The 14,506-nt window shown below is 42.5% G+C and overlaps 1 protein-coding gene across 6 annotated transcripts in view; it reads right to left on the bottom strand.

Moving 5' to 3' along the window:
- Positions 1 to 6,972: 6,972 nt before the first annotated feature.
- LOC148346851 (ribonuclease P protein subunit p30-like) overlaps positions 6,973 to 14,506 on the bottom strand; it is a 19,093-nt gene continuing 11,559 nt past the window's right edge. For all 6 annotated transcript variants that reach the window (XM_088323273.1, XM_088323275.1, XM_088323274.1 and 3 more), the window contains 6 exons: positions 11,726 to 11,842; positions 11,603 to 11,632; positions 10,179 to 10,216; positions 9,147 to 9,226; positions 7,845 to 7,928; positions 6,973 to 7,779 (listed from right to left, as the gene is read on the bottom strand). In XM_088323273.1, the coding sequence (XP_088179399.1) occupies positions 7,715 to 7,779; positions 7,845 to 7,928; positions 9,147 to 9,226; positions 10,179 to 10,216; positions 11,603 to 11,632; positions 11,726 to 11,842 (414 nt within the window). In that variant the 3' untranslated portion in view covers positions 6,973 to 7,714. The remainder of the gene's footprint in view (positions 7,780 to 7,844; positions 7,929 to 9,146; positions 9,227 to 10,178; positions 10,217 to 11,602; positions 11,633 to 11,725; positions 11,843 to 14,506) is intronic.

Below are 14,506 nucleotides of genomic sequence, written 5' to 3'. Positions count from 1 at the left end.
CTCATCTCCGATGCAGCAGGTGTTGCAATCTGCCCATCTTGTATGTGAAGGGGAAGTGCAGTGAACAGGTCCATTCCCAGTAGTGGAGTACCGTCAGGAACTATGTAGAAATCAGTATGTGCACTCTGGTTGCAGTATGTAGCAGTAAGTTGAAGACAGCCCAACACTGGAATTGGCTTCTTCATGTAGGTCACCAGGCATACAGTAGGCTTTGAGAGAGGCACGTGCATGAATGAATGTCTGTAAATTCTCTCTGGCAGAATTGAGACTGCTGAACCAGTGTCCACAAGCAGGTCAGTAGTAATTGACTGTTCATCATTCGCATGGAGAGCAACTGTACACGTAAGGCGCTTTGGGACTGCAGCTGTAGGGGCTACATGACACACAGTAAGGTCTGGGACAGTAACTTCTCTCACTGATCGAGTAGGAATTTCGCTGCGGCACACTTTACTAAAATGTCCAATTTTTTTCACATTGGTTGCATTTTTAGCAGGGCATTTGGGGTCATTTGCTAGCTAGATGAGAGTTGGAGCCACAACGGTAGCAGGTTTTGTGTTGAGAAGAGCGCTGTGTATGTGTGCTGCTCCGATTCCTTCTATCTCTTTGTTGCACGAACTTCACAGGAGCGTCGCGCACGTGCACAGGAGCAATAACCTTAGCTTCTGCCATAGCGGATTCGATTTGTGTAGCAAAAGTAATCGCTTTGTCAAGTTCTAAGTCCGTTTCCAACAGCAAGTGTTCTCTGATCCTCGCAGAGGACATCTTCTCAATGAATTGATCCCTAATCATATCATCAGCAAACGTGCCAAAGTCACAGTTAGTAATTAAGTCCCTCAATGCTGCAATGAACTGAACAGTGGTCTCGCCCACGACATTCATCTTCGGTACAAAGAAAGTTTTTAGCGCATCACAGGCGGATTTGTAAGAAGTGCCAGTGTCGGGAAGGGAAAGAAAAAATCTCTGCCCTTCTGTGCCTAAACAGTGCAGCAGTAGTGCGCGTTTTCGTCTGTCCGGCATGTCGTTTGCAGTCAATGCTAGCATGTAATTTTCGAACATCTGAATCCACGTGGTGTACAACATCGTAGGCTCACCCGGGGTTTCAAGCAAAACAGGGGGTTGTGAGATTCTGATACAAGTCATCCTCGTTGCCAATATGTTGTGTATGTAGTAGGGTTGTAGTAGATGTAGGGGGCGGCAGTAGCTCAGGAGGTAGAGCGATCGTTTTAGGATTAAGGGATCCCAGTTCGAATCCCGGCTTGTCCGTGTTACATGTCGAAGTGTCCTTGGGTAAGACATTGAACCCCCAATTACCCCCAATAAGCAGGTTAGCGCCTTACATGGCTGCACACATCACGGCCGCTATTGGGAAATGTGAAGCACAATGTAAAGCGCTTTGGGAAGTAATGGCTGAGTCCCATTCTTCGCACTTTCACTCGCTATGTGCCCTAGTCACTCGGTTTGCGCGTTCACGTGAAAATGGGGTGTGTCCCGATACTCTCAAGACCGAGGCAGAAGTGCCCTCAAACCATGTCGTAACCACTTCAAGACCGAGGGGGCTCTCGACCTCACTTGGCAGCGAAGTGACTACCCAGAAGGCTTTACGAATTCTCAATATCAACAAACATGCCCGAAAAGGAACCGCACAAATGTAAGTAGTTTTCCACAACCACCGCATGTATTTGCAACAAAATGTATTGAGATATCTTAGTTAGACGTAAATGCAATAGAAAATCGTATTTTCGCGTTAAAACGCGAACATTGCAAAATCGCTACTTTACGAAGTGCACTAATCTACCAAGGGAGCTGGCAAAAAAAATCTTCACGCTACAAACTGTAAAGTAGGATAACTGTGCAGAAAATCACGGTTCAGCCCATCCCTGTTTTTATCTTAAACGAGTCGTGCTTATACATCTACATGGAGCATAGTCAGAATACCGTTCTGGACATAAGCCCTTGTTTACTGCACACAATTTCGGGTGTCGTGTTTTATTTACAATATGATTCTTTCATGTGAGATCAGAATGCATTAGTTTTCATCATGCATTATGAGTAATGTCTCCGAATTTCACGTGGAAATACAGTTGAAACAAATTACTATCACACAGTCCACTGCCTTCTCTGTAAACACATATTAAGTAAACTAATTACCTTCTCAAAATGTTGTCCAAATGTGGAGACAATTCTAAAGCATATGTGATGCTGGCCAATAGAAGGCTCTTACAGCCATAAGAATAACATGTCATTTTTTTGTATCTATTCACTATCAAATAATTATCCAGAACACATCCTATAATTTCCTGTCTCATATCAACTTGTTGAGCATCCTATACACAGTTGTTTTGTACAATACATCAGCATTAAGTAATTCTTGTTTTTTCCACCCAACCTAAAGGCCACTGTAGAACGTCCCGTGGAAGAGCTGGTCACCATCACAGCTACCACGCCATCCACACCACCGGGCACGTCGTTGGCACCTTCTAATCCGGCGCCAAACCCCAAATCACCCAGAAAAAAAAGGAAGCACGATACACTCCTTGACTTTTTGAAAGCGGAGTCTGCCGGAGCGAGGAAAAGGCTCGAAGAAACTGTGGCCAAAACTGAGCGGTTCCCGTCCTTTTTGGGAAGCTCGTGGACAAATTTCCAGAACAGTGACATCTCTGCAATGTTTCCCTTTGTTTTATAAAAGGAATTTTTTTTATTTTTATTAAGAACTCAATGAAGTTCCAGTTTGTGTTTCCAGCTTTATGGAAGTATTGGTATATTTTTGTTAAAATTTGTGACACATTATCTATTTACTATTATGTATTTTGGCCCAATGTGAGCCAGTACACGTAGATCAGGACCTCCAGCCATGGCCCTGTTCACTCTTTAGCAGCTCCTGCAGGGCCCACATAACCTTCTTGCTCAACCTTAAGTCCTGAATGAGTTCTGACTCCACATCCAACCATAAGCACAGGATGGGAACATTCCTGTCCAACCTGTCCACGCTTATGGGACAGCCACTCTGGAACACAATAGATAACAAACAATTTAGACATAAATGTGGGCATAGAAAAGAAAAAGACCGCTTTAACTGTGATGTAAGCATCATGAAAAAATGTTGAAATGACCTTTTTATATTCAATGACAACTCTTTTGAATTAAATTCCTTATGAACTAAGGTTTTTGGGTCGTACAGGGAAATTTGGTGACGATATTATGTCAGCTAAAGGGTCAGGTGGACTGTTCTTGTGTTTGTTTACGTTTCGTCATGTCACAGATTCAAGACCCCTACTATATGTCATAAAATGGCATTAAAATACTAATAAGTAGATTGCCATTTATGTCTACACAAACATAGGGTATTATGTGAACGTGCATTGTATGTTAACTCTTACTGTATTTGACCGAACGGGTCATTTTTTTAATGAGTGTACGTACCTTGTAAAGATGAATCAGCACTTTATAGCGCCGAAGCTGTCTTCAGTATAGCACATTTCTCCTCCGTTGATTGGAGACACGGAAAAGATGATGAGCTTTCAGGCAATCGGTAATAACACAGCAGTAGCGGGCATTTTTAACGTTGCACGAACTCTCCAACTGACACACTACAGGTTGAGACTCGAGTTGTTTACATGTGACGTAGACCAATACGTCACTGAGGTCTACAGCCAATTAATATTACCGCCATCTCCTGGACAGGGGTGGAACCTTGCAAGTCTTGTCCAAACAATCTCCACTTTGCACTCAACTCGCGGAGGACACTCCTCTTCGAGGGACCTCACTCTAGGGTCCTCAGGGCCGAGTGAGAGAAATGGGATTGGGCCATTGACTTGAAAAGCGCTATATAAATGCAGATCATTTCATTCATCATTACATTTCATTTCATTCAAGACAGGCACGGACGGTACATTCATAGAGTGTTTACTTAACTTCTTCCTCTGTAGTTCTCAAGCACAAGTACAAGGCTGCACATTAGTATACAGCGACACCGCAGGAAGGGGAGTGTATTACACGACACCACAGTAAGATGTGCCCAATCAGTTGGATAAAAAAATGCATATTTTGCTAGATATATGAGCTGCTTTCGCAAATTATTTTTGTATATAAAGATATATAAGTTGTGCTAAATGATGTCTATTAAAAAAAAGCACTAAATAAGAAGTAAAGTAATACAGCTTGAAACGATGATGCAACATGTTTTGATGCAAACACGCCATGAGGTGCGGCCTGTTGAGTGATGACCCGTTTTTTTGTATCTTTAACGTTTTAGATAATTGCAGTCGTGAACAGATGCCCCGATTTTTGTATTGTTTTGTTTACTGAATGCAGGTACCTGGGAAAGTTATGTTCATTGTTATTATTTAAGTTTCATTATTAATGTGCTCGCATGTTGTCTGCTTGCCGTAGCTTCAGTGAATTTGTATGTGCTGAAGATAATTGCAGTCGTGAACAGATGCCCTGATTTTTTGTATTGTTTTGTTTACTGAATGCAGGCAATAAACCGAGTGACTGTGAAACCTTGTGTCGTGCATGAAAGAGGGTCGTTACATAGACGTAAATGCAATAGAAAATAATATTTTCGCGCAAAACGTGAACATTGCAAAATCGCTACTTTATACTGCAAATTTACCGAGGGAGCTGCAAACTACTCTTCACACTCCAAATAGTAGAGTTGGATAACTGCAGAAAATCACGGTTCGGCCTATGCCTGTTTTTATCTTAAACGAGTTGTGCTTTTACATCTGCATGGCCAGTCGCTAAAGCAGCATAGACACAGTAACGTTCTGGATATATGCGCTTGTTTACTGCACACAATTTCAGGTGTCGTGTTTCATTTACAATATGATTCTTTCATGTGAGATCAGAATGCATTAGTTTTCATCATGCATCATGAGTAATGTCTCACGTGGAAATACGGATTTCACTTGGAAATACGGATTAAACTAACAACTATCACATAGTCCACTGCCTTCTCTGTACACATATATTAAATAAACTAATTACCTTCTCAAAATGCTGTCCAAATGTAGAGACAATTCTAAAGCATATGAGATGCTGGCCAATAGAAGCCATAAGAATAATATGTCAGGTTTGTGCATCTATTCACTATCAAATCATTTTCCAGAACACAACCTATAATTTCCTGTCTCACATCAACTTGTTCAGCATCCTATACACAGTTGTTTTTGTACAATAACCAGCATTAAGTAATTCTTGTTTTTTCCACCCAACCTAAAGGCCAATGTAGAACGTCCCGTGGAAGAGCTGGCCACCATCACAGCTACCACACCATCCACACCACCGGGCACGTCGTCGGCATCTTCCATTCCGGCGCCAAACGCCAAATCACCCAGAAAAAAAAGGAAGCACAATACACTCCTTGACCTTTTGAAAGAGGAGTCTGCCAGAGTGAAGAAAAGGCACGAAGAAACTGAGGCCAAAACTGAGCAGTTCCTGATTCTTTTTGGGAAGCTCGTGGACAAATTTCCAGAACTGTGACATTTCTGCAATGTTTCCTTTTGTTTTATAAAAGGAAAATATTTTATTAAGAATTCATTGAAGTTCCAGTTTGTGTTTTCCAGTTTTATGGAAGTATTGGAATATTTTTGTTACATTTTGTGACACATTATTTATTTACCATTATGTATTTCGGCCCAATGTGAGTTTGTTTTTCTGAAAGTAAACTATTATTTAACCCAGAGTGATTTGTAGTTGTTTTCTGTCCAACAGTCAAATAGTTCACACACAGTATCTCACATCATTATGAAATAAACCACCAAGGCTTTACTCAAAATAAAGACGTTTATTGAATAGTAATGCAGAAAAGCACAGGATGCAAATGTGGGTCTGACTTCCAGAGCCTGAAACATGGCTTTTGGGCAATGTATTCCATATTAACTGTGGACAATTCTGTGTACGGTGAACCAGGGATCCCTGAAGACCCGTGACACCACACGGTAGGACATGGTCCTGTTCCCTCTTCAGCAGCTCCGGCCCACATGACCTTCTTGCTCAACCTTAAGTCCTGAATGAGTTCTGACTCCTCATCGAACCATAAGCACAGGATGGGAACATTCCTGTCCATGCTTATGGGATGGCCACTCTGGAACACAACAGATGAGATAAACAATTTGGACATAAATATGGGCATAAAAAAGAAAAAGACAGCTTTTACTGTTAGGTATGCATCATGAAAAAATGTAGAAATGATCTTTTTTTTTTTTTATATCCAATGACAACTCTTTTGAATTAAATTCCTTTTGAACTAAGGTGTTTGGGTCCTACAGGGAAGTTTGGTGACGATCATGTCAGCTTAAGGGTCAGGTGGACTGTTCTTGTGTTTGTTTACTTTTCATTGTGTCACACATTAAAGACCCCTACTATATGTCATAAAATGGCATTAGGATACTAATAAGTAGGTTGTCATTTATGTCTACACAAACATAGGGTATTATGTGAACGTGCGTTGTACGTTAACCCTTACTGTATTTGACCAAACGGGTCATTTTTTTTTAACAAGTAGACGTACCTTGTAAAGATGAATCAGTGCTACATAGCGCCGAAGCAGTCTTCAATATCGCGCATTTCTCCTCCGTTGATTGGAGACACGGAAAAGGTGATGGGCTTCCAGGCAATCGGTAGTAACACAGCTGTACCGGGCATTTTTAACGTTGCACTGACTCAACAACCAACACATTAGGTTGAGACTCAAGTTGTTTACATGTGACGTAGGCCAATACATCACTTAGGTCTCCAGCCAATTCGTATTACTGCCATCTACTGGACTTCGGTGGAACCTTGCAAGTACCGTCCAATTTCTTAGGGGACAATCTTCACTTTGCACTCCACTCACCGAGGGGACTTCCCTATGGAGGGACCTCACTGGAGGGTTGTCAGGGCCAAGTGAGAGGAATGGGATTGGGCCAAAGAGTGGTGTTAGGAATCAAATGGACTGAACAATTTCTAAGCAGTGGAGTACTTACGACGCTGCGTTGTTTACATTTTTGTTTATTTGTAACATTTTCTATCTAGCGTTTTTCATCATAATTAAGACTGTCCTGTACTTCAGTGAGGAAAAGTTTTCAAAATACAAAATGCAGAGCTTGGGTTCAATTTGAGGGTGCTCCCCAAAACAGTCTGGTTACGCCCATGTGTTAGACCACTTCTTTCCTCCCTTAAAAATGCCTACAGATTAAAAAAGAAATTTAATGTTTTTTAAATTCCAACAACAACCAAAATTCTTGACACAAGACTATGGGCGGAACTAGCTCGTATTAGGGGATGCCCAAGCACTGAAAAATTATAGCATTTTTAAATGTCTCTTTAAGGCCAGTGGGCAGCAGGTCAAATAAGTGGTTGCCAAGTTGAAAGAGTCTTTTAAGATATTGTTGGCTCTGTTGCAGGTTCCTCAAGACTGGGGAAACCATTGAGAGTTAGAGAGAGAGATGTTCTTGCTGAATTCCCCCTTTTATACCCAACTTCACTATTTAACTTTTACTTGTTTAAAGCGTAGTATGTCACGCATTTTCGAGCACTTCACCCAACATTTTCCTGACATTGGAAACACACCATTAAAATTCAAGCATTTTCCCACATTTCAAGCACCCGTACTAACCCTAAAAATATATAGAGGAAGACTTTGTATTAATTCCATACATTCTGCAACAATGTAAAAAGGCTGTGAGTTACAGTGCCCCTTAATTACACTTGAGATATCATAGGGATCTTGTCCTCAGTTTGTCAGCTGACTTTTGAGCCGCTTGGCAGGAGGTACGTCATCATCGCCCGCGTGTCCTTCTGAAGAAGAAAACATCTTTGAATTTGTTTTGCCCCCTCCCAGAATCCAACCTGACATCACGTACGAGGGGGGAGGTCCTCCTGCGGGTCGGGGATGCCACCCCCGGTCCTCTTGGTAAAAATGACTCCACCCGCCGTCTTCCTGGTTTCTGCCGCGACCAAAACAGTTTAACTTTTGACTGATGCAGACAGTGTGCATTCAGAGATCCCTTGCTACTTCGCGGTTTTGTTACCAATGGTTAACTCATTTGCGGATCTACAATTTAATTGTCATTGATATCGAAATATCGTTCATTATCGTCAGAGAAAACACGGAGCAAGTGTTGCATGGTGAAAGTTGTATGTGTGTATTGGGTGGGCGTGACTGTCTGCATGCGCGATTATGATAGGCTGCTGTCAGTCAAACAGCCACAGTGGGCATACTTAGTCAACATCTCCAAATTAAAACATACTAGGAAGGATAGCGGTCTCTAGCTGTTAGCTGCTTGTTTTATTGAAAACAAATCCATCAATTAAATTGGACTACAGACGCTCTCCAACTTACGACCGTTCGACTTACGTAAAATGGTAGATACGAACATTTTTTCGGGATTTTGAAAAATATCCGGGCATTGCTGTTAAGTTAGATTTTGTATTGTGTGCACCTTTTTCCAAGTACAGGACATTACTATAGTGCTTCTTTCTGCCGCTACCGGCAAAATTACAAGGAGGAAGGGCAGGGGGCATGATCGAACAAGTTAACAAGCGAATTGATAGAGAAACAGCACAGGACATAGATGCAGTAGCTACACATAAAAGGAGACTCAAAGGGCTTGTGGTGGTGCTGTGAGAGGTCACCCAGCAGACACCCCAAACAACTTTTACTTCATAGTTCAGGTGTAAACATACAGTACTAGATGTACTGTATGTCTAGCACGCAAAGAACTTTGATGTTTTTATTGTTTAGTATCTCATGTATCCATTCCATATTGTTGGTGTAAAGTGGCAAGCCGTTTTTTTTTTTTTTTAAATGAAAGTGGTATAAGAAAGCATGATGCGGTTGAGAAAATGGTCAGAATGCTTTTTTTTTGGCCATTTTTTACCACGGGAGTGGACCTCTTGAAGCGCATCTTCCACAAGTAAGTTAAACTTAACTTTATTCTCTTTATAGAGCTATTTTATGAAACATTTATTTTTTAGAACAAAACAATACAGGTTACTTATACAAGCCTTAACAGACTTACGAACAAATTCAACTTATGAACGATGGTTCGTAAGTAGAAGATATGACGCTACTTTGCAGATTGTCTCTTTTTGCGGATGGTTCTGGTCCCAATTAACTGCAAAAACCAAGGGATCTCCGTACTTTGCTCTCTTTGTGCACCTACCTGCATGCATTAAAAGGGAGCGACACACGCAGGAAATAGAGCGCCTGGCGGCCTCATCTGATAAGCCTATCAAAGAGCATCTGAGGAGGCGTCAGGAAAATGCACATTAGCCAGGAGCAAGATCAGCCATGGGCAGGATAAAGTAGGGCTCCAACGATTAGTTAAAGTTAACGACTAAATCAATGATAAAAATAGTCGACGATAAATTCCATTGAGAACTAACAGTGTGAGGCATCTTGCATGTTTATAATCTCTGTTGGTAGTCGTTCATGTTCAACAACGTCTACTGTCTAGAGCGGTGACAAGCAGAAATGGCGACGTCAACATCAAGCATGCCTACTGAAACTTCTAAAATTTGCAAGAATTTTAGCCTGCGCAAGTCAGGAAAAAGATGACTTGCAAAGCAGACCCTGCGTATCATGGCAGTATCTCAGTGATTCACGAACATTTTAAAAGAAAACAGGTCGGACAGTTGAACAAAACAGTCTAACTCACTTCAAGTAACATTCAGGCCAATACGGTGTTGATAAAATACAGTGTATATTTAATACGCATATATTTCTCTATAAAACATTGAGCATTATGGGCGGCATGGCGGATGAGTTTTTAGCGCGTTTGCCGCAGTTCTCATGGGATCAAATCTAGCTACCAGCCTTACTGTAAATGAGCCCGTTCTTGGTTGACAGGAATAACAAATGTTAACTTGATGTAAGTTATTATTTTTATGCCCGTCCCTATAAATAGACAGAGGTTTAATTATGGGTTTATGTCTTTTCTGACCGAGCACTGTGCCTAACTGGTTTCATACAGGGCATTTTAATGTCATAATTTTGTACGAATCCGCAGTACGTTCAGTATGTATTCATCATCGTACAATGTTTTCTTGTTTGATTTGCCACATAATTAACCCAATTGAATGCTAAAATTAAGAAAAACATATAATTATCCAGTTATTCCACTAATCGTTTCAATAGTCGGTGATAGGTCGACTATTTAAAGAGTTCTTAGTTGCAGCACTGGGATCAAGGATACATGTTGATGGTGTCGTGCGGTCCTCGCAGCTCCAGAGGCTGAACAAACACAAACACTTGAAAAATTAGAGCGGGTGCACACGTACGCAGGATTTAAAAAAAAAAAAAAAACTACCATGTTGTCTGGACTTTAAGTCATATTTTTTTATTATACTGTAGCTTTGCCGGGGGTTTTGATAATACTCCGTTACAACTTAAATGTGAAATTAGTGACACATCATTCATTACCAGGTATATAACATTTCACGTGTGTATATGATTTTCACAAAAAAAAGATAAGAGAGCGCTCTATGCCTGTGTTCATAATTTCATCCTTGCCCTGCTGTGCTGACAAATGCCCACCCCCTCCCCTTTAGCCTACATAACTCTCGCAAACGTCACTAAAATGACTTTGTAACTCATTTTTGGGAGAAATATAATAGAACAAAAAAGCACAAGAGAATTTGCACCTTGTATAGAAACCACTTTGGAGCAAGTTGAAAATAATGCCATAGGCGAAAGTACGCCACCGTTTCTTACCAATCGGGACGCGAATGATCAGAAGATAAGGCGTCATTTCGCCAAAGTAAATATTTTCAGCTTGCTCAAAAGGGATTTTACAATTTATAAAAACAACTGAATGAAAATAGTAGCAAAAAGGAAATCATATTCTACAGATTAAAAGCTGAAAAAAGTGAAAATCAGAAAGTGGGGGTGATGATGACCTAAGCGACTTAGAAGCGGAAGACGAAAGCAGCATTGGGTGAGATTTAATTCGAGTCAATGTTTTTGAGAGCATTTTTTTTAATATATATCTGTGTATATGTGTATGAGACCTATCCCCCAAGTGGGATGTTGCTAGAGTCACGAACACATTCACATTTTGACTCTTTCTAGGAGATTGATATAGAGCAGGGGATTCCCAGCCCCCTCGCTCCACCCAACTGATGAGTTGCAACTTTTCGTTGGGAGTCATTAGGTGACCAAACTCCCCCAATTCCAACCCCTAATGCCGAGCACCAAGCAGGGAGGCAATGGGTACCAATGTGGCAAGTCTTTAGGTATGACCCGGCTGAGGCTAGAACCAGCAACCTACCAGTCTCGGGGCGGACGCCCTACCCCCAAGTCCACCGAGCTGGTTGAGTGAAAATTATAGTTTGGTAAAAATGTTATTCATCTTACAGTTATCGGAATAACTCTTAATATGTTAAGTCCTTACTGAAATTAACCGTGAAAACCTATTCACGCCGTTACTCTCATTTATTTTTACTGCCTTTGAAAATGACATGTATGTTTTTGGTGATGGGTTTTATCAAATAAATATCCCCCCAAAATGGGACTTATACTGCGGTGCGACTTGTACTTCTTTTTTCCTTCTGAGTTATGCATTTTTTTGCTGCGGAGGGACATATATCTGAAAAATACGGTAAACGGCGGGCTCCTCACCTTGGCCGCAGCACTTGACAACAGCAAGCTCTAAAAGACGACAAGTGAGGGAGGGAGGGCGGCAGTCATTCACCGTCATTCGAGTATTGGTGGTGTGATTTGACAGCGCAGAAACGTTCTCACCTTGCCTTTGCACGCCTGCACAAGGTTCACTGCGTTGGCGATGGTGTAGCGCCTCATGGTGGCATCTCGAATAGCGGGGGCGTACACCCATTCCAAGGCAAGCCCCCTTTGCACCGCCTGCGCACACGCACACACATACATACATTAAGTTCAACTGCACCTCCACTATACGAGGGTGGCGTTCTCATAGGAAGAGTGTTTTGTCTACATTTAGCCTCCATGCAGTACATCAAGCACAGAGTAACTTGAGTATGGAGTGGAGAAATGAAGTGTAGCTGACCGTCAAATAACCCAGTGTTCTTGTTTGCCCGCGTCCCCGCGTCCTAGACGCATCATTTGTGCTGGGGACGCATAGTGTTGAATCAACGTGCGTCCCCAGGACGCAACTTTTTTGACACAAAATTGACATCATTACCCGATTACATTTTTTTTGACAAAGATTTATCGCACTCCAAACTTTTCGTCAGGCAGATCCGCCATTGTTGTTTTGGTCTCGCGGTTCAAGGTTTCGTCTGCACGCCGATCTCGGCAAACGAGATTTTGTTGCTTCGAGATTACGTCATTGTTGTGGTGCTTGTCGTCGAGTGAAAGTTAAGTATGCCTCCGAAAAAACAGTATTAGGTAAAAATCAACACAAAATTGGTCATTTATCAGTGTCAGTAATAAGTCGAAACATAATGCAGAGAGTGACAACGGCAATAATTCCGGCAAGGAAAGCACGTGTGTTGAAGCGAAAGATTCGACGAAAAAAAAAAAAAAAAAAGAATACTCCTAGCAAGAAAAGGACTTTTCTGCCAAAATGGACTCAATTATATTCCTGGTTACGCTATGAGGAGGATGATAATGGAGGCTACATGTTCTGTGATGCGTGTACCCAGCGTGACAAAAAAACTGGATTGCATAAATCATTTCGCAATACGAACTTTCAGAAGAGCACATTCGATCGGCACCACGACAATGAAAACCACAAATTAGCTATGGAAATTCCGTTGCTGCAATTGGTCCTTGAGAAGGCATTACAACTGTGGCGGGACAGCAAACCATGAAGAATATATGAACTAAAACTTGAAGTGATAACTGCCTTGTATTACCAATTACCTGTGTTGATTAAAACTGCATAAAATGCAAAATGGCGGCGCCCTGTACGGCTGCGGCTGCATCTGCTCCCAACAGTTTCTCACATTTTGGTCAAAAACCCCAGTCCTCGACTCAGTTTTTGAGGGCGAACAAAGACAACTCTAACTGCAGATTAATATACAATCGCAGTTTTTTGCTGGATATGCGAACATCCAGAAATCCAACGCTCATTTCTACGATCACTCTGGAGTGCTACGTCAACAAGACCCAGCGGCCTACAAAGCAGCGAAGAAAAGTGGCAGGAGGAAGCGCTGTGACCGGGGGAGGAAACGAGGTTGTCGGGCCGGGCTAACGGCTAGGCTGAAGGCTAAACCCTTCAAAACGCCTCTACCATCCATTTTCCTATCCAACGTCCGCTCCCTGGACAACAAACTGGACCATTTACAAGTGGAACTTACATCGAACCGCAAGATGACGAACTGTTGCGCTTTAATTCTGACTGAGACATGGCTAAACTCATCTATCCCGGATGACGCTGTTAGCATTGTGGGGCTAACTGCTTTCCGCGCTGATAGAAGCGGCGAGCTCACCGGTAAGAGCAGGGGTGGCGGACTATGCATTTATACCAACAACAACTGGTGTAGAAATGCTAAGATAATCTCGAATCACTGCTCACGAGACATTGAACTTTTGACGGTGATCTGCAGACCCTACTACCTACCGAGGGAGTTTAGTGCTACCATCATTACTGCCGTGTACGTGCCACCCAGCGCTAATACTAAGGAGGCAATGGACGTTCTCTACCGAACTGTGAGTGAACTGCAGCATGCTTACACCGAGTGCATTTTCATTGCGGCGGGGGACTTTAACCAGGCCAACATGAAAACAGTTCTCCCGCATTTCCACCAGCATGTCAACTTTGCTACAAGAGGTAGGAACACATTAGACTTGGCCTACACAAACATCAGAGGAGCATACAGAGCAGCCCCCCGCCCCCACCTTGGCTCATCAGATCACCTTTCTGTTATGCTAATTCCTGCATACAAGCCCCTGCTGACCAGAGAAAAACCTACAGTGAAGCAGGTGAGGGTGTGGACTGAGGGGGCAATGGAGGCACTACAGGACTGCTTTGAATGCACGGATTGGGACATGTTTAAATCGGCTGCCACTTACAACAACAAAATAAATATAGATGAGTACGCCATGTCTGTGTCAGCCTACATCAGTAAATGCGCAGAAGACGTCAGCAATACCAAAACCATCTGCACCCGTGCCAATCAGAAGCCCTGGATGACTGCTGAGATACGCAAACTGCTAAAGGTACGGAACCTTGCCTTTAAATCTGGTGACGAGGAGGCGCTGAGATCAGCGAGGGCTAACCTGAACCGTGCTACCAGACTAGCAAAGCGATCGCACAGTCAAAAAATCCAGGACCGTTTCCTCACCACAACCAACACCAGGGATATGTGGAAAGGCATTCAGGCCATCACCAGATACAAGCCAACCACCGCCCCAGTGCAGGACACTAGCATGGACTTTCTGAATGACCTCAACAACTTCTTTGGGAGGTTCGAGGCACAAAATAGCACCCCTGCAGCGAAAGCGGTTCCAAATTAGGACAAAAGAGCGCTCCACCTGGACTTAACTGACGTGAGGAAGACCCTGAGAAGGGTCAACACACGGAAGGCTCCAGGCCCGGACAAC

The sequence above is a fragment of the Urocampus carinirostris genome, chromosome 19 (assembly GCF_059441175.1).
Source record: "Urocampus carinirostris isolate Australia breed hairy pipefish chromosome 19, RoL_Ucar_1.0, whole genome shotgun sequence".
NCBI classification, from domain to species: domain Eukaryota; kingdom Metazoa; phylum Chordata; class Actinopteri; order Syngnathiformes; family Syngnathidae; genus Urocampus; species Urocampus carinirostris.
This window is presented reverse-complemented; position numbering and strand designations above follow the sequence as displayed.